This window comes from Oryctolagus cuniculus, chromosome 13 (genome assembly GCF_964237555.1).
Source record: "Oryctolagus cuniculus chromosome 13, mOryCun1.1, whole genome shotgun sequence".
NCBI classification, from domain to species: Eukaryota; Metazoa; Chordata; class Mammalia; order Lagomorpha; family Leporidae; genus Oryctolagus; species Oryctolagus cuniculus.
This window is the reverse complement of record NC_091444.1, coordinates 14933962-14952820: the sequence shown is the minus strand read 5'-3', so window position 1 is coordinate 14952820 and position 18859 is coordinate 14933962. Positions and strand designations below refer to the sequence as shown.

The 18859-nt window shown below is 38.9% G+C and overlaps 1 protein-coding gene across 11 annotated transcripts in view; it reads right to left on the bottom strand.

The window, feature by feature from the left end:
* Positions 1-18859, bottom strand: part of PTPRC (protein tyrosine phosphatase receptor type C) — a 113897-nt gene that overhangs the window by 37756 nt on the left and 57282 nt on the right. For 4 of the 11 annotated variants that reach the window (XM_008268693.4, XM_008268696.4, XM_008268694.4 and 1 more), the window contains 8 exons: positions 16867-17004; positions 13280-13423; positions 12229-12303; positions 11085-11111; positions 9243-9458; positions 7172-7300; positions 5573-5710; positions 1441-1560 (listed from right to left, as the gene is read on the bottom strand). In XM_008268693.4, coding sequence (XP_008266915.3) covers positions 1441-1560; positions 5573-5710; positions 7172-7300; positions 9243-9458; positions 11085-11111; positions 12229-12303; positions 13280-13423; positions 16867-17004 — 987 coding nt within the window. The remainder of the gene's footprint in view (positions 1-1440; positions 1561-5572; positions 5711-7171; positions 7301-9242; positions 9459-11084; positions 11112-12228; positions 12304-13279; positions 13424-16866; positions 17005-18859) is intronic. The other 7 variants (XM_008268695.4, XM_070054920.1, XM_070054921.1 and 4 more) reach the window with 3 other exon arrangements.

Here is an 18859-nt window from a genome sequence, read left to right as displayed (position 1 = left end):
GTGAGTTGTGATACTTCAGAATTATCATTTTTTTTTTAGAAAACCTGTCTGGTATTTACATTTCGATCTTTTGATCATCAGTATTAACTACTTACATTAGATGAGGTTCGTGGTTTTTCACCAGTAACTAAATCTACTCTACAGCATTAACAGTACCACTATAGAAACCCATGGTGTGGTGAGAATGCAGGAAAGATATATGTGGCACGAGGATCTTAGCTGTTTGTTGAAATATGAGTGAAAGCGAATAGGTGTAAAGTAGAAATTAAAATCTTGCACATGAATGAAGGAATATTTAAAATTTAGGGACAAACCTGACTAGGATATGGATTCTGGCCAGGAAGGTATGTGAGTGGAAGGAGCACGTTTAAGTGTGTATGTTTTCTTAAATGTTTTAGATTCATTTTAATTTTCCTTGAGAGGCAGTGAGAAAGAGATAGAACTCCATCATCTCTTCCCTCAGGCCCCATACAAGCATTCTATGTGGATAGCTGTACCTTTGATTAACACTAAGTAAGAGGGAGCTATACGTCTCTTCCTCCGCTCCCTCTCCTCTTCCTTCTCTCCCTGTCATTCTGTTTTTAAAATAAAAGTAATCAAAGGAATCTTTAAAATAACACACTAAAGTGGGTTATTTTGACTTTTCAAATTTTGAAATTTATATTTGGTCCTTCCACCCAGTGGACTGTATGCATGAAGTATTTTAAGTGTTCATTTGGGGGTTATGGGTGACATAAGTTATGGATGGAAGTCATGATGGCACATAAATTAAGATGTTCTCACAGAACATCTAAGCATACAGGAAGAGTTCTATGAGCTGCTGGTTTTACTCCTACTGTAACCAAAAAGTAAAGAATTAGCCAGGGATGTCCAAGGTGTTGAGGCTGCTTTAAGACGCATCATTGATGCTTACTGTTTCCTGCAGTTTTGACTTAACTCTCTGGGAGACGTGTGTTCTCTTAAATCACCTCTCATTTGAAGGTGTCTGATTGAACTAGTTGTGGTACTTTTTTTTTCTCACTACATTATTTTTCAGAAGTCTCATTATAAAGTAAACTATATTCCAAGATTCCATGTGGAAATGAATCCACATGTGCCCTAAGTGGAATAAGATTTGGAGGGTGTTTCTTGTTGTTTGTGTAAGGGTTTGAATACTGAGTACAAACCATGACAAGTCACACAATATTAGCCAGCCAGAAATGAGCATCATCTTCCAGAACTGAGACATCTTGAAGAAAGGCAATGAAGAGAGATGTTCTGGATTTCAGTCTTTTCTGGGACTGATAAACCTTTAGTGAATGGCAGGAGTTTAAAAATCAAGGCTAATAGGATGCCCACCACAGTCTCCGTGCAGAGAGCTCTCTGGTTCCCTGGTTCAATCCACATTTCTGGTATGTTTGAATTCTTCACCTCTCTGTCAATTAAATTTGACACAATTACCTGACTTTGCCTGATGACAAACCGTATATCCATGAAATATATTTTGAGGAGGTGTCCAGGTAATTGATCCTTTAACTGGACTATCACTTAAACAAATATTAAACTTAGGTTCTTCTGGAACTGTTAAAAGAGAACGAATATAGAATACGAAAAATGAGACAAGGAGAAAATATTCTTCATACTGCCTGTCTGCATTATTAATAATAACATTTTGGCTAATTAATAATGAAATAAAGAAAAACATCCAGACTCATTAGATTTGCTTTAGAGTAATGTGACACCAGTGTGGCATTGTGGGAACTACATTACACTGACTTAAAGATCTCTGAGAACACTTCTTCCTCCGATTGTCCATATATGTTGGGATTTCTAAGTCTCACTGTACTGAAAATCTGACATTGTAGCACTGGTGAATTTGACAGTCACCATGTAGGTGGCACTTATTGATTCTTCCAGTAACCAGATGATGAAGAATGTTATAAATAATAAGTGAAATTTATGATTTGATTTATATTAAAATGCACTCCCTTGAGATACAGTTTGATGAGTTTTGTTGAATGTATCCATCCATTTAGCCATCACCACTATCAAGGTATAGAACATTTCTATCATAACTCAAATACCCTGTGTCACTTCACAGTAAATCTACTTCCTGTTACTGTAGATTCATTTGTATTTTCTCCATTTTGGATAAATAAAATGAAACATTATGTACTTTTACATGTTCAGCATATTGCACTTAACATAATGCTCTGGATTTATATTTTTGCATGTATCATGGGCTACTTCTTTTTTATTGGTTTTTTACTGGTTTTACATTATAAAGAGATACCTCATTTTATCTATGATTCAACTATAAATGAACATTTGGGTTGCTGCCAGTATTTGAGCTATGATGGATGAATCTGCTTGCCCTTGTGTAACTGGAGTGCAATTGCTGGGTCATTAGTTCACACCCTCACTTTTCTAATTTTAGTAATTGAGAGGATGCTAATGTCATCTTCATCTCATAGTTGTTTTAAATTGCATTTCCTGGGGATGGTGCTGTGGTACAATGGGTTAAAACCCCAGCCTGCAGCACCTACATCCCATATGGGCGCGGCAGTTTGTGTGCTGGCTGCTCCTCTTCCCATCCAGCTCTCTGCTATGGCCTGGGAAAGCAGTAGAGGATGGCCCAAGTCCTTGGGCCCCTGCATCCTGGCTTCAGATCAGCTCAGCTCTGGCCATGGTGGTCATTTGGGAAGTGAACCAGAGGATGGAAGATCTCTCTCTCTCTCTCTGGCTCTACCTCCCTCTGTAACTCTGTCTTTCAAATAAATAAAATAATTATTTAAAAAATTTGCATTTCCCAAATGCTTAGTGATGTTTCATATGCTTTTATATGCTTGTTAGTCACATGTATATCTTCTTTTGTGAGGTATATATTCAAAATATCTGTACGTTGTTAATCAGCCTATTTGATGACTTATTTGGATCTGAAAGAGCTCTCAATATATTCCAGGAAATATATTTTTCTGGTGTTGAAACATTACCTGTAGTCAGTCTTCCATGATCTATGGCTTGCTCTTTTATTGCCTTACCAGCCTCATTCAAAGAGCAGGAGTGTTCACTTTTGATAAAATTCAATTCATTAATTTTTTTCTTTTTGTATTCTTGCTTTTTGTGTCCTAAATATGTCTGCCTCCATGAAAGGTACAAAGCTATCCTCCTACATCCCTGACTAGACGTTTTCCCATCAGCTTTCCGGTCTGCAATCCCTTTCGAGCTAATTTTTTGTGCCTGTGGAGAAGTAAAGTCTGATATTCATTTTTTTTCCTCCAGGAACCCCAAGATCATTGGTTGAAAAGACTACCCTCCCCCTACTGAAATACTTTTGTATTTTATCAAATACATAAAACAGCTTTCTGGGATTTCTGTTTGTTGATTAATAAAGACTGTGATAATATCAATATTTAATATAAAATTATTTTTTCAAGTTTTTATACAGTTTTATTGGCTTCTTTTGTGATTTTATTTTGGAGGATTATGGGGAGACATATTTAGAAATTCTCTTTAGTCCTCAGTTGTCTCTTTTAAATCACTTTCATCTGTTGTATCAAAAACTCAAAAACTTTACAAAAATATCATTAATAAATAAGCTTAGCTATGTGGCACATTTCAAGGTTCATACAAAAAGTCATTTTATATACTCTAGCCATAAAAATGTGAAAATGAAATTAAGAAAACATAATTATAAGTAGGAATAAATTTCAGAATAAATACACTCCAGTATATTTCTATTAAGTCATATGAAAATGTGTTATATTTTCAGTGTATAACTATCATATTTCTTTTATTAAATTTATTCTTAAATTTTACTTTCTTTTTCATTTAAATCGAATGGGGAAAAGCTTTTTTACCAGATGTCTGGCTACTTTATTATTCCTTTTGAAAGACAGTTGTTAACTTTGGGTGATTATTGATGTCATAAACAAGAGTGACAATTTGTTAAGTCAACAACAGGAGTCACTGTGCACTTACTCCTCATGTAGGATCTCTGTCCTTAATGTGTTGTATAATGTGAATTAGTGCTATAACTAGTACTCAAACAGTATTTTACACTTTGTGTTTCAGTGTGGGTGCAAACTGTTGAAATCTTTACTTAATTTTATACTGAATTGATCTTCTGTATATAAAGAGAATTGAAAATGAATCTTGATGAGAATGGAATGGGAGGGGGAGCGGGAGATGGGAGGGTTGAGGGTGGGAGGGAAATTACGGGGGAGGGGAAGCTATTGTAATCCATAAACTGTACTTTGGAAATTTACATTTATTAAATAAAAGTTTAAAAAAAGAAAGCCAGTTGTTATGTTAATAAATTCTTATTATTTTTATTTTCTCTCTCTCTCTCTATTTTTTTTTTTTTTTTTTGCTCTAAGCATTGGTATTTTTTTCACCCTTGTGCTATCATTGCATTTTTCTGGCAAGTGCTTTCTGGTGATTTTCATGCATTTTATATATATAACAAAGTGATAAACAATTTTCTCTAAAATATCATCTTATTTTCCTTAAGGCTACAAAATTGTCCCAAAATATATTTCTGCTTTACTCAAATCTGAATAGCTGTGTAACCCACTTAAATTTATTGCGATTTTAGTATATTGTGATGTTTCTACTCTCTTACCTATTATTTTATGCTTAGTATTCTTTCTAACTATTTATCTATCTACCTATCAATCTACATCTATCTATCATCTATCTCTCATTCTCATCTATCTTCCTCTTCGACCATCAACTTCTCCTCCATCCTCAGTTCCTCCTGTGATAAATGGAAATTTATATATTCCATGATCTTAGTCTACAATTTATAGACAATGCATTTATTTCTACTTTTTCAGTCGTTATTTTTCTACTAAAATTTTTTTTAACTTTTATTTAATGAATATAAATTTCCAAAGTACAACTTATGGATTACAATGGCTTCCCCCCCATAACGCCCCTCCCACCCGCAACCTATTAACTCAATTGGAATCACTACACTTACAATGAAGAGTACAATCTTAGAGCTTTTCACTTCCTCCCAATTCCATCTTCCTGGATTCCATTATTTTTCATACTTTTATTTTATTTGTATATATTTTTATTTATATATTTTATATATACTTATATATTTATATGTTTTTATTTTATTTATAAAACATTATGTATGGTAAGCAATATAATCTGACTTAGATTCTTGGGTATTTGGTGGTAATTATTATTTTTCCTTCAGCTTATACTGCATTTTATCAGCTTCTTTGCTCACTTCTGTCAGACAGAGGCAGGATCTGAGAGAGGGGCAAAGGGAGCAGATGTACAAGAGGCCAATGATGCTACAGGGAGACCAAGGACATGACATAGGAAATGTGTGAACAAAGTATTTTACATAGTTCACAATTTTGTTTCCAACACAACCTCAGAATAGTCTACAATTTGAAAAAGATTGTTTGGGCCTTGTGTAATTAGTTCTTAAATTCAACTTTAAAACCTGATAGAAATTTATTTTCTGAAATCTATTTTCTCAATCTATACCTTCATTTTCTGTGACACTCAAAGATTTATAAGAATGTGAAAGAGAAAGCAATTTTACATATAATATAAGTAATATACTCACTTCCAAAATCTGTCAGAATAACTTTCTTTTCATGGATAAACATATAGTTGTTATAGAATACTTTTGCATCACAAGTATAGTTACTGTTGGGATGAAAGTCCGTTTTATTAAATGTATTATCTTCACATTTTTTACCATCTGAAAGAAATAAGCATAGCAAAAATAGTATATCAATATAGAACATTATGTTCAGCTTTATTTTAGATTACATATTTATAATATTGATATCTATCATGTGGAAAACCTACATATATTGTTTAAATAATAAGTCAAAGACACTGAAAATTATTATTATCATCATCATCATCATCATGATTCTTTGAACTGCAGATCTGGGCCCCACAGCCAGAGACTGGTTCCCAAGATTAAAGGTGAGAGAGAGTAGGTAGCTCAGGATCCCGAGCTTTGTGTGGTCTCTAAGCTTATTTATTTCAGGGACAGAAAAAGAGAGAGAGAGAAGAGACAGAGACAGAGACAGAAATAGAGAGACAGCAAGAGAACTCTGATGTGGCTCACTCCCTAAATACCTGCAATGGCTGTTGGCAGGCTGGAGCTGAAGCCAGGAGACAGGAGTCCCATGTGGGCAGCGGGAGCCCAAGTAGGGGAGCCCTCACTGCTGCCTTCCAGGTGAGCAAGAGCAGGAAGCTGGGGGTAAGGGCAGAGCTGGGAATTGAACTCAGGCACTCTGATGTGAGGTGCAGGCCTCGTAACCAGCCTCTTGACTGCTTGGCTAAACATTTGCCCCCTGAAAGTTGTTTTGCTACACTTAACTTTTATGACAATATTTCTCGAGTAAAGCTTCATTTAAAGGTGTCCTTAATTTAACTGATAAAGTGTCAGTTCATTCTCTGTCCGAAGCCTGGGTTTACATCTTGGTCAGGCTCTACTGAGAAGATTTTCTCAATCATGTTTTTACCTCTTTTCCACGATGTATTTGCTCTTGCTTTCCTCATATCGCTTGCAACGCAGCTCTACATCTTCTCCTTAGCGTGACACTCACACACAGGGCCACACCCACCCTCTGTGTGGAGACGTGCACATCTGTCTGGTTTGCCAACTATGACCTGGCAGACAGTCTGACACCAAGAGGTTGAGATTTCATCTCACTAAATCCAACCAAATACACTTAAAATCTAATGTCATCTCAATTGTTGGTTACCTAAACATAAGCCAAATTCATTATTAGAAAAGCACCTGAGGTTTTTCTATTTTCTTTCCAAGTTTTCTTGAACTTGTACTGGATTTTGTTGATGGAGGGTGAGAAAGTCTTGCACTCTTGATGCATATCGTCTTTTCATTTCTTCTAACAGAGTATGTGTGCCATTATTCTTTCATAACACGCCTCTCTCCTAACTTTTCCACAATGCTTGCATATAACAAGTGCAAGAAATGAACTTAAATATTGAGTTTTCAAGGGGAGCATTTATCTCTTGTTTGAGTGGTATAGATAATACAGTTATTTGATTCTAAACATTCCACATACTTCCCTCCCCACTGATGTGCGTGTGTGTGTGTGAGAGGAGAAAGAAAGAGAGAGAGAGAGAGAGAGAGAGAGAGACCTACTACATAAAAATTCTCTGAACAATTTTGTATTCTTACCACATTCAAATTTGTACTTAATTTTGTTTTCTTCACAAAGGGGCCTGGCATTCATTTCCCATCGTAAGCAAATAGAAGTGTTTGCTGTTTTATCTAGTGTGCAGTCAGTCAGCTTAAAGGTTTCACGCACTGTGAAGAAGACACAGAAACTGACTTGACTACTGTCTCATAGCAGGGCATATTCTCAATTAAAAGTCACCAAAATTATACTCATCACATAACATTTGACAAGCTCTGTAATTGCTTCTGAAAAAGTGGAATAACTCAGAGTTGTATTTCTTTTTTATTTAAGTTATTACTAGCATCGTTTTTAGTTTGTTGACACCTAATGATTGCACAAATCTCTGAGGACAATGTGATTTTTAATACTTTGTATACATGATGTTTAGTTCACTGCCGCATAATGGTTGTACAAATCTATGGGGATAATGTTATATTTGGATACTTGTATTGTGTAATTATCAAATAAGAATAATTAACAAGTCCACTATTTTAAATATTTATGCATCATTATAGAAATGCTGTGGAGGTTCTTCACCAAAAAATTATCATTGTTCTTACACCATACATGTTGGCAGTGTTTCATTTCAAATTTATGCTGTTTTTTAATAGCCAAGGTTGTATTCCAGTAAAACTTTATTTACAAAAACAGGCAGCTGAAAGCTCTAAATGATGTACAATTTCTATGTGCATATATGCATAATTGTTTTTGTTGTTCTTGCTAGGAGATGATCCAAAGCTTTTCATAGTGTCTTAAATAAGTTTGAAACGGAATACACAGAACAACTGGTCTAAATGGTCCCCAGGCTCCCGTAAGATTAGACATTCCAAGACTGTATAATTCTAATGCCTTTTAAATGAACAATCACTTAGAGACTCTTCTTGCAGGCACTTTTGATGAATTCTGCTGTGAATTTTTAAACATTTTTTGATACAAAATCAAAATCATTTATTTCACAAGTAGAAATATGAATTTTCCAACATGATACATAAAGTCAAACATAGTTAACCATGATTTCATTTTCTCAAATTCTCTCATCCAAAATGGGAAATTATATTTGCTCAGACTGCTATGACAGAAAACCACAGCCTGAGTAGCCTAAACAAGGGGAGCTTTTGTTTCAGAATTCTGGAGGTTGAGAAGTGCAAAGTCAAGGTGCTGATGGAGTCAGTTGCTGGTGAGGAAATGTATGCCACTTTTTAAACCAAGACGTAAGCAAGTGCCTACATAAAATTGCAGCTTTGGCACATTTGAAATCAATCACTTCATGTTATGTTTATTTGTTCCTTTGATTTTTTGTTTACCCTTTGATTGTTAATAGAACAGCTACTCACACAGTATATGGGGGAGTTTCCTGTATGGGATTGAATCTCTAAGTATTGTCATTTTCTACATTTAACAGATGATTTATTTCAGTAGTATTTAGGGAAAATGAATAAATTGAATGTTTTTTTCAAGATATATCAGATCTTAACATATTAAATGCTAATCAGCCAATCATCTTAAATTAATAAAGGGCGAGAGATTTCTTTTTAAACCACACGGCAACCTGACACCTTTGTCAAAACATCTCTAAGAAGGGCTTCTGAGGAGTCTGTTTGCCACCTCCCACTCCTCTCCCCAGCAGTGGCTTAAGAAGCAACAACTGCTTCGTCTTCACTTTAGCTCTATTTTCTTATGAATGTATTGGGTTCCTCCCACAAACATCAAATCCCACATTCTGTGTCTTCTCCTAACATACCCCAGAGAAGCTGCTCTATCTACCAGGATAAATACGGACATACATACACACACACACACAGAGTTCATGAATAGCCACAAATAGGACAAATTATTTCTAATCTGCATGAAGCTTTCTACAGAGGAAACAGGAGAGGCAATGCAGAGCCCTAGAGAGGAGGTCCTCTATCACTCTCTAGAGTGACTGTAGTCGGAGACCAGGAAGTTCACCCACTGCTGACTTTCAGCCCAGGTCTCTCATCAAGCTGATTCCTGAGACCACTAGAACACCCACACATGAAATTATCATACTTCTTGTAAATATACAAGTAGAAATAAATTGATATTTACCTGGTGGTGCAACTAAGACTAAACTTTTGGGTGGACTAACACATGAATTATGAGATATGTTAATACTGATTTGTTCACATCCTTGCAGATATAATGAATTATTTTTGCAAATTAGAGGTGAACATTCCACTTCCTCTTGAACCTTTAGCTTTGCTGTAATTGACTCATTTTCTTTAATCTGGGTATATTCCACAGCAATGTTAGCATATTTTGTAGCTGAAAGAAAATAAAACAGGGAGAATTATCTTTTTTTTTCCAGAATGAATAAAATCACATGCAATGCAAATGTCTTAACATTTATTTTCAAAATTATCAATCATGTTATCATTTCAAGTTCCCTAGGAACATGAAAAAAAGAAGAAACACTCCTGGTATCTCCATAACATTAAATCAAAACTCTCTTTACTTTGCCTAACTAGGACCCTAGCTTATGAACTTGTATTCAGAAGGTTACTGCATTAATGTCTGTCTTCCAAAGTGGATTATAAATTCCATGAGAACAAAGTCCAATCTTTATTGATCACCATAAATTCATAAGATCTGTCATTGGTATTTGAATTAGTGTCCAAATGGTTGGTGCTATACAATCTTCTTTATTTTCTAAAATGTAGCTTAATAACTATTTTTCCAAATATGTGGAACATTAATGATCCAGACACCATAGCCCCTCATTCATTGCCTTTATTATGTAAACTTCTGCTGATAATGAATTCTCCTAAACACCTTTCTTTATTATCAACAATTTCCATTGACTGGTAAAAATAATTTTGTAACAAAAATTCATTTATCCACTCATTTTTGTTTGACAAAAGTTATTCAAGCCTTATTATGTTTAAGACACTGTCCCAAACACTGATACTATAAGGACAAGTCAGATAAGATCAACTTTTAGAAAGTACAGTCCAATTTGGAGACAGACACAGAAGTATAGGACACATACAGATGCCCTAAGATTATGCAAAAAATAAAAATGAATCTACTCATATTGGAGATCACTGACAAAAGAGTTTGACTCAGTTTGTGTTCTAAAACGTAAGCATGGAATAGAAAAAGAGATACAAGAGTAGGAGGATGAGGATTGTAAAGGATTCCAAGTGTAGAGGAAAAAGCAGGAGTTGACACAGAGGGTGGAGAGAAGAGCATGTGTTTGGAAAACTTCCACTGTCCCTTAGGACTTGAGTTAGAAATGCAGGAAGCATGATGCATGAGAGGTGGACAGAACTCTAGTCATCAAAAAGCACATGAACTAAGCAACATGAAGTGTGAACATTGTCACACTATAGGCACTGGTTTGAGTTCCAGCTACTCCACTTCCAACCCTGCTCCCTGCTAATGCACCTGGGAAAGCAGTGGAAGATGGCCTGAGTACTTGGTACCTGCACCCACATGGGAGACCTGGATGTAGTTCCAAGCTCCTGGCTTCAGCCTGTCCCAGCACTGGCTGTTGTGGCCATTTGAGGAGTAAACCAGCAACTAGAAGATATCTTTCTCTCCCCCGTCCCCTCTGTCTCTCTCCCTCCCTCCCTCCCTCCTCTCCTCTCCCTCCTCTCCTCCCCCTCCTCTCCTCTCCCTCCTCTCCTCTCCCTCTCCCTCTTCTCCCTCACCCTCCTCTCTCCCCTCTCACTCTCTCTCTTCCTCCTTCTCTCCCTCTCATCTCCTCTCCCACCTCCCCTCTGTAACTCTGCCTTTTAAGTAAATAAATCAATCAAATTTTAAAAAGATGGCAGTACTAATCATTTGTTGGTGAGAAAGCAGAGCTGATGGGTTTAGCTAGTTGGTAGGTCTAGACAGCCTGAAATGAAGGCAGAGGCAGTGATGTAGGTAGCTTCTAAACAAACTTACCACAGGCTGGCAGAGGTATAGTAGTTGCTGTAATAGAGATAAAAAGAATGCAAGTCATTAATGTTTTGTTTTAGAATATTTCTGCTAAAGGTGACTTACAGTACTTCAACTCTAGAAACTCTAATGTCTATCTTGTTAGGTTTAATAGGTAACACAGGGTTTGCCTACTTCAATGTTTTGATTTCAAAACTTCCTTTAATATAAATGGATAAATTTTATTCAACATTTTCATGAAATTACCCAATAAACACAATTGTGATCATCACAATATTGAGTCTATTTGGTGTACATCTCATTGTGTTATGGCAACATTGTCAAATATTCACCCAACCAAAAGTATTTTAAAGGTGCTCATTCCCTTGGGTTAATCTCAAAATAGATTTATATGATTATAGTCCCTAGAGCCTGAAGTTGACATTCTTGTTTTGAAAAAATTCAGATAATAGGTAAGGACTGCTTTATTCTCTAGCCTAGCTTTTGCAAGATCATTGCTCATCCAGGGTAATAAATGCAGTCTCAACACGTTGAATAGTATCTTAAGTGAACTTATGTATTTAACTGAAGAACTGGAAGGAAATATGAATTGTGGAAGCTAAAAGATCTCCACTAATGGTGTTTCGGAGTTGAAAGAATTTAGAGGAGCATGGGGGACTTGCTGGCTCTGCCTTCGCTGGCCACCGATCCTTCCATTGCTATAGCCCTCTCCTGGTGACCCATGTCCTTGGCCCCCAGGCTCCCTCACTGCTGGACGGGTGCTCTGTAATCAGGGCTCTGCTTCCCACCTCTTGGGAGGCACAGCCCCTTTCCACGCCCCCACCTCTACCCATTCATGGAGACAGACGTTCTAGTAGATCTGGTATTTCTCATACACGTTTTCATAAAGGACACAATTTTGGGGTGATGCTGCTGCTGTCGTAACTTCATATCCTGATCTCATGAGTGGTTGCCCTGCTGCACAGTGCTATTCACAGCCTTCGGAATTAGGACAAAAAAAAAAAAAAAGAGAGAGAGAGAGAGAGAGAGAGAGAGAAAGAAACTTTTCAAAGAAAGCAGCCCCAGGTAGAAGAGACTGAAGACCGTTCTGTGAGCCCAGCCCGGGTACATGGTGGTGGCATGACTGCATGACTGAGGGTCAGGTTGTCACCTATTGTTGTGGTTGAAGGGACAATGCCTGCTGCAGAGCTCAGAGTGGATGGTGCAGTGGACATAAGGTTGGAATCTGCAAGGGAATGAACAGAAGAAGAATAGTTATTGACTTTGTCATATTTTAGGGCAGGGAAAACTTGCTAGCAAAGATGAGTTCCTAGCTGAATCTTTGCTCTGGGAGTTCTCATTTGAATTGCCATTTGCTTGTTTTCAAAATAAAATGACTCAAAAACGTAACTACAACTGGTCCTTTCACATTAGTGTTTCAAATAACCTCAACTAAACATTGTAAAAATTAAAGGGAAACAATTCATTTTTTGGTATATTTCTTACCTGATGCATAATCATTCTCAAACTATTCCTTTTCACTTAATTCAAACTCTATTTCTTTTGAATATTAAGAGTAATAGGTGCTCTTTTTTAATATCCATTGAATACCAGACTTTCCATATATTTAGTCCTCACATTAGTCCTACAAAGTGAGTAATCTTATATCCATTCTTAAAGGAGGGAAAATAGATACTCAGAAAGTGCCAGGGTAATTTAAAAGGATCACAGAGATGTAATTAAAGATATTTATTTTGGTGCGAAAATTTTTGAAATGTATGCATACATGGGCTCTTCAGAATGCTTGTGGGAATGCGTATTATGAAAAAACAATGTCCCTTGTGGATTTCAAAATTTAGGGGCCCCAAAATAAATATATTTTCACTTTATCTTTCCCATAAACTTTTTGAAGTGCCCTCAAATTAGTAACTTTTCCAAAATCAACTAGAAAGTTGAAGAAACTGGCTTTGATCCCTGACACTGCCACCTATCAATTATTCTTCTGTGCCATGAACTTCTGTAAAATTCCTAATAAAATAAAATATGACCAGGAAAAGCTTACTGACAAGTTTCTTCTGTCTAATTTCATATCAATGCGAAAGCTGGTTAGATGGAAACCCTGAGAATATTTCTAGCATGAATTGAAGGCGCTGCATGAAAGTTTTGCACTGCCATCTCCATCTCCACAGTCTGAAACACCCGGGGCATCATCGTGGTCAAACCTGAGGCGTTCTCTTTGGAAGGGACGTGAGTGGTGCGTGCAGGTGAGGCAGCAGAGCTGTTGTGTGCGGGACTGAGGGTGGCTGCGGAGGTGAGAGCTGTGTCGGCGGGAAGGGTGCTGGCTGCGCTCCACCCTCCAGGCACATCTGCAATCAGAAAAGCCATTATGTCACTGGTTCCGGACATAAGGGCAATGGCCACGCAGCCAACGTAAACGCGATGACTGCGGCTGAGACAGGCAATAGCAATCAACACTTCTGCAGGATCATAATTAATGCATCCCATAAAACTTACTCCCAGGTGGAGGGCGCGTGTGAAAGATGAATATTGGGGCAGGCGATGGGTAACTTATGCCATAGTATAATAAGTGCACAACTTAAACGACAGTTGGCATCTTGAGAAATAGCCCGGGCAACCCAGCCTCCCCCAGGAGGGCTGCCTTAAGGGATAATAAAAGTGCATGGACTCGGCCGCACCGTGGCTCACTAGGCTAATCCTCCACCTAGCGGCGCCGACATACCGGGTTCTAGTCCCGGTCAGGGCGCCAGATTCTGTCCCGGTTGCCCCTCTTCCAGGCCAGCTCTCTGCTGTGGCCCGGGAGTGCAGTGGAGGATGGCCCAAGTGCTTGGGCCCTGCACCCCATGGGAGACCAGGAGAAGCACGTGGCTCCTGCCTTCGGATCAGCGCGGTGCACCGGCCACAGCGGCCATTGGAGGGTGAACCAACGGCAAAGAAAGACCTTTCTCTCTGTCTCTCTCTCTCTCACTGTCCAAAAAAAAAGTGCGTGGACTCAGCAGAGAGGGACAGGACACTGTCGCAGCAGCGCTGAGAGTGTGCAGTTAGAAGTGGAGCTCCAGGCGTAACAGGTTACGTTAAGGTTGTCACAGAGGAAGTGGAACCTAGCCCGTGCTGAGAGCCTCCCATCAGGCAGCTCTACGGGGGTGACCCTTGAGTGCAGGTGCTCTGTTGTAAGTTTCTGAAAATAGAGCTGAATGGGCCCCTGCCTGCGCCGCAGCTAAGTTCAGTCTTTTTTTTTTTTACTTTTCAGCTGAAGGTGACAATTCTACTTTCACTGTGCAGGCTCTTCTGGCTAGCAAAAAGTCATATTGGCTTGGAAACAGCAAACCACATTTTGCTGACATAGTTCCTGCATTTTCAAATCGCCTAAGAGGTAGCTGACAAAGAATCTGGTATTGTCACTGATGGAACTGTCCACTGCACCCAGTTATGGCACCTAGTGCATTCTACACCCTCCCGGCACAGGCAATCAATAAATATTCCTTGGGTGCCTACCGGATGGCTCGCACTGTGCTAATGGCCATGGAAAAAGCAGAAGAAATATGAGTGAGGCTCTAAGCAAGAACAAGCTTGGTTATCTCACTGTCAAGATCTCTGGGGAGAGAGGGCAGTGCTGTGGCGCAGTGCGGCGCAGCAGGTTAATGCCCTGGCCTGAAGCGCTGGCATCCCATAAGGGCACCGGTTCGAGTCCAGGCTGTTCCTTTTCCAATCCAGCTCTCTGCTGTGGCCTGGGAAAGCAGTGGAAGATGGCCCAAGTGCTTGGGCCCCTGCACCTGCATAGGAGACCTGGAAGAGGCTCCTGCCTTTGGATCAGCGCAGCTCTGGCCATTGCAGTCAATGCGGGAGTGAACCATCGGATGGAAGACCTCTCTGCCTCTCCTCTCTCTGTATAACTCTGACTTTCAAATAAATAAATAAATCTTTTAAGAAAAAAGAAAAGATCTCTAGGGGGTTGGTGTTGTAGTGTAGTGGGTAAAGCCACTGCCTGAGATGCCTGCATCTCATATGGGTGCTGGTTTGAGTCCCGGCTGCTCCACTTTTGATGCAGCTCGAGAAAGCAATGGATGGTCCAAGGGTTTGGGCCCCTGTACCCATGTGGGAGATCTGGAAGAAGCTCCTGGCTTCTGGCTTTGGTCTGGGCCAGTCCTGGATGTTGTGGCCATTTAGGGAGTGAACCAGCAGATGGAAGAACTCTCTGTCTCATTCTCTCTCTCTCATTCTCTGCCTTTCAAATAAATAAAATAAAATAAAATAAAATAAAAGATTCCAATTCAGCAGGGGTACATGCATGCATGTTCTAAAAAAGGCTTTGATAGGAGTATACAAGTATCTCCCGGTAATGGAGAGCAGTCCATAATTTCACACACAGATAGACACTTTTCATTAGAATTGGAAGTGCACTTTCCAAAAAAAAAAAAAAAAATGAATTAGAGTTCTGAGTTCAGTCTTCAAAAAGCCATTACACTCTCAGATTTAACTTAACCTTTGAACAGAATAACATAGACATCAGTTCTTGAGTTCTGGACCCCAAAGAAGAGCTCCAATAGAACAAGTGAAGAGAAGGAAGGTCTATTTATCTACCCCTCACTTTACCCTTCTTCTTCCTTCCTCCCGAATCTTCTCCCACCAGCTTGCTCTCTTCTCCCCTCCCATGCAGCGCTTGTCCTCACCCTGTCCTGAGGGATCCACTTCCATTGTTTCCAAACTCCTTAGCTGCTCTCCTCCAAGGCAAATCATTTTCCCTTGCTATGTGGTTAATCTCAGTGAGGATGAGGAGTGGAATTTACAGTTGTAATTAGGGTGATTAATCCTAGTAGATTTTCAATCAATGGAATTACGCACTATGAGAAGAATTCCCTGATTGGGGAAAAACGGACTGGTTTCCGTGAGCACCAGCCATGAGGGTCCGTGGTCTTTCGTTATTTTAGCTTCTTCCCCTCCACAGCTTCTGACCCACATCCATTCAAAGCTCCAGATCATTTGAGTGTGGTTCCACTTGGGAGCCAGAATGGGTGGGGTGAAGAAGGAGGCGATGCCAGTTGTGTAAAGTGTATGGGCTGCCTGAAATGATTTTTATGCCAGGGGAACAGTATTCACGCTTCAAAATAATAATTACCCTAGTTGGTGGGCTGGACTTCCATGTCTGAATCATAGCTGAAGTGAGACCAGGCATGTAGACCCTCGTTTGTATCTTTAACTAAGTTTGCACTCATTTGTGTGACCAGGTGGACTTGCTTGTCTAGCATAAGGGTGCCATGAAGTCATTTAGTCAGCGATATTTTACATTGTTGTTTCAATCCACAGATGCCACAGAAATATGAACATCTCTTTTTTCTAATTAATTAAAGAATCATTGCATTGTAATTATAATTTCATGATATTCTGATAATCATCACCTAATCTTCATTGCTGTGTTTGTTGATACAAGGACAGTGGGTAAAATATTAACATAAATATAGCATTGATGTTATTATACATTCTTCTTTATTAATAGCAAAAGGAAGTTTTCAAGGCAAAATAACTGCCCAAAATATGAACGAATATATAGTGTTCTGAATGACTGTGACATCCCACGATGTTTTCTTTTAGCCTCACAATATTTTTATTTTTGTGTCCGTGAAAAGACCCCTTGTTACCTGCTTTCATATGCTAAGGGTAGCTAGAAATTCCAAACTCATCAACTAGCGAGTGCTACACGTGGGACGAGGGGCTGGATTCCCTCCCGTCATTGCTAAATACAGACAACTGTCAGGGACTCGTATTCGCACGGTTTTCTACAGGGCCAGCCAACCTGTGTCATTGCTGCCGGGGGCAGGCGTGAGTGCGGTGAGGTCAGCGTTACTGCTGAGTGTCTGCGTGTCAGCTCCGGTAGGGGGCGCCTGCGAGTCAGCGTGCGTGGGAAGGTGAGGCGTTGGCGCAGGTGGAACACCTAATGTCAAGAGAGCGATGAAAAACGTGAACACTAGCGGGTTACACGAAGCAGGTTGCTACCTGAGTTTACCCAACTGTGAATAGCCCCAATCTATTAAAACGTGAGGCGTCCCGTATCAGACTGGCTGGGCGAGGCACCTGAGTTCTTAGACCCATCCCAGGAGGCTGCTGGCCAGCTCACTATGAGGTATTTCAACTCTTCATCCTCTCTACTGACTGAAAGTTGGGGCATCTCTTTGAAGGCAGAACGAGAGGAATTCTCCCACATACTAGTGTATCTTACAAATCACAAAGAGAACAAGACACTTTTAAAAGTGAACAAGAAATGCGATGGGTATCTGCTTCACATATACAATGGCCAAGATGCAGGAAAGGAAATCGACACGAACGATTTTTAGCTGTGACACTGTTAGGATTCTGAACGGTTTGTCTTATCCAGTGATGGAAGAGATGTGGATACAGTCCCCTGTGTGAGTGCTGACACACACACATACACACTCCGAGAACCATATGCTCAGAACCTTGAGGATTTATAATGAGAATTGTAGTGGCACTTTTGAAGAATAGGAACTGGGGAGGATGGTATTTGCACTGCATGTATAATGTACATTTCAAGTGTGAAGTATTTGTACATATATATATGATTAAATGCAAATAAGTACTTCCACACTGGCAATGTTTTTCAACATTCTTAAAGCATTTCTGGAAAAACACTACACACTTAAATTTAATGTTATGTCCATGGATGCTTACTGCAACTTTTTAAAAGAAGCAATTTTGAAAGGTGTATATTGTTAGAAAAACTGATTAAACTATTTCCCCGAAGCCTATCAATAAGAAGAATTTGATTGTATCCACAATATAAATGTTATAAACATAAGGAAAAGCACACATGCAGACTTTATCCCCATATAAAATTGAAATATCACTTGATAATGACTGTTTTCCGGAAAAGAAAATGTTCTCTTTAATTTGAAAGTGTAAAAAACTTTCTACATTACATTATTATGCCTGAGTAAGTTATCATTTTACAACTATTCATCCTTATGTCTAGCCTATTCCATCTAAAACATACTCTCTCAACTTTATCTGAAAGTCTATGGTTTTATTATTAGGTAAAAAAGTGGAAATTAGAAGTTAGGAATGCTGTATGAAAATTCTTGTGTCTGCGACAGGCAATGTGGCACCTCTAAAGTGAGAACCGCAGTTGGCACAGAGTGCACTCCTTAGGCTCTGAAAACGATGAACATGGAATGTTCTGCTCAGCCACCTGCCCCTTGCTTCCTCTTTACATTGCTTTTGTATCAACTTCAGGAAATCAGTGGAGCTGTTTGCATTGCCCCAGGTAGGAACCACTACTCTGCTCTGCTGTCCAGGGTAAATGATGTAATCAATTTAAGGAGGCAGTGACACTAGCTATCACCAGCAGACTTCATCATTAGGTGCCTTGAACAAAGTTTCTGTTACGATGTTATACGAGCTTGCTTTATAAACTAAGATAAATGACGTGGTGAAACTGCCCCAATAGCCTGTCTCTTTTATCAGGATGTGTCTGCAAGCCTGTTTCCTAAGAAGATGGCAGTGTAGCACATCATTTCAGAAAAGCATGAACAACCATGACTACAGAATTATGTCCTGAACAGAGAAAGAAAAACCTGCCACTACACCTAAAATGAGAAATGATCAATGTCAGTATTCTAAGGAGCCTTGGCAGTCTTCCCTGGCAAAAATTGCCTCTTGTTTCAATCTGATATTTTGCTACAAATATGGCTACATACCTTACAAGCTTAATTAATTAATTAATTAAAGCCTCTTTTTTTTTTTTTTTTTTTTACAAAATGCAAACATCCCTG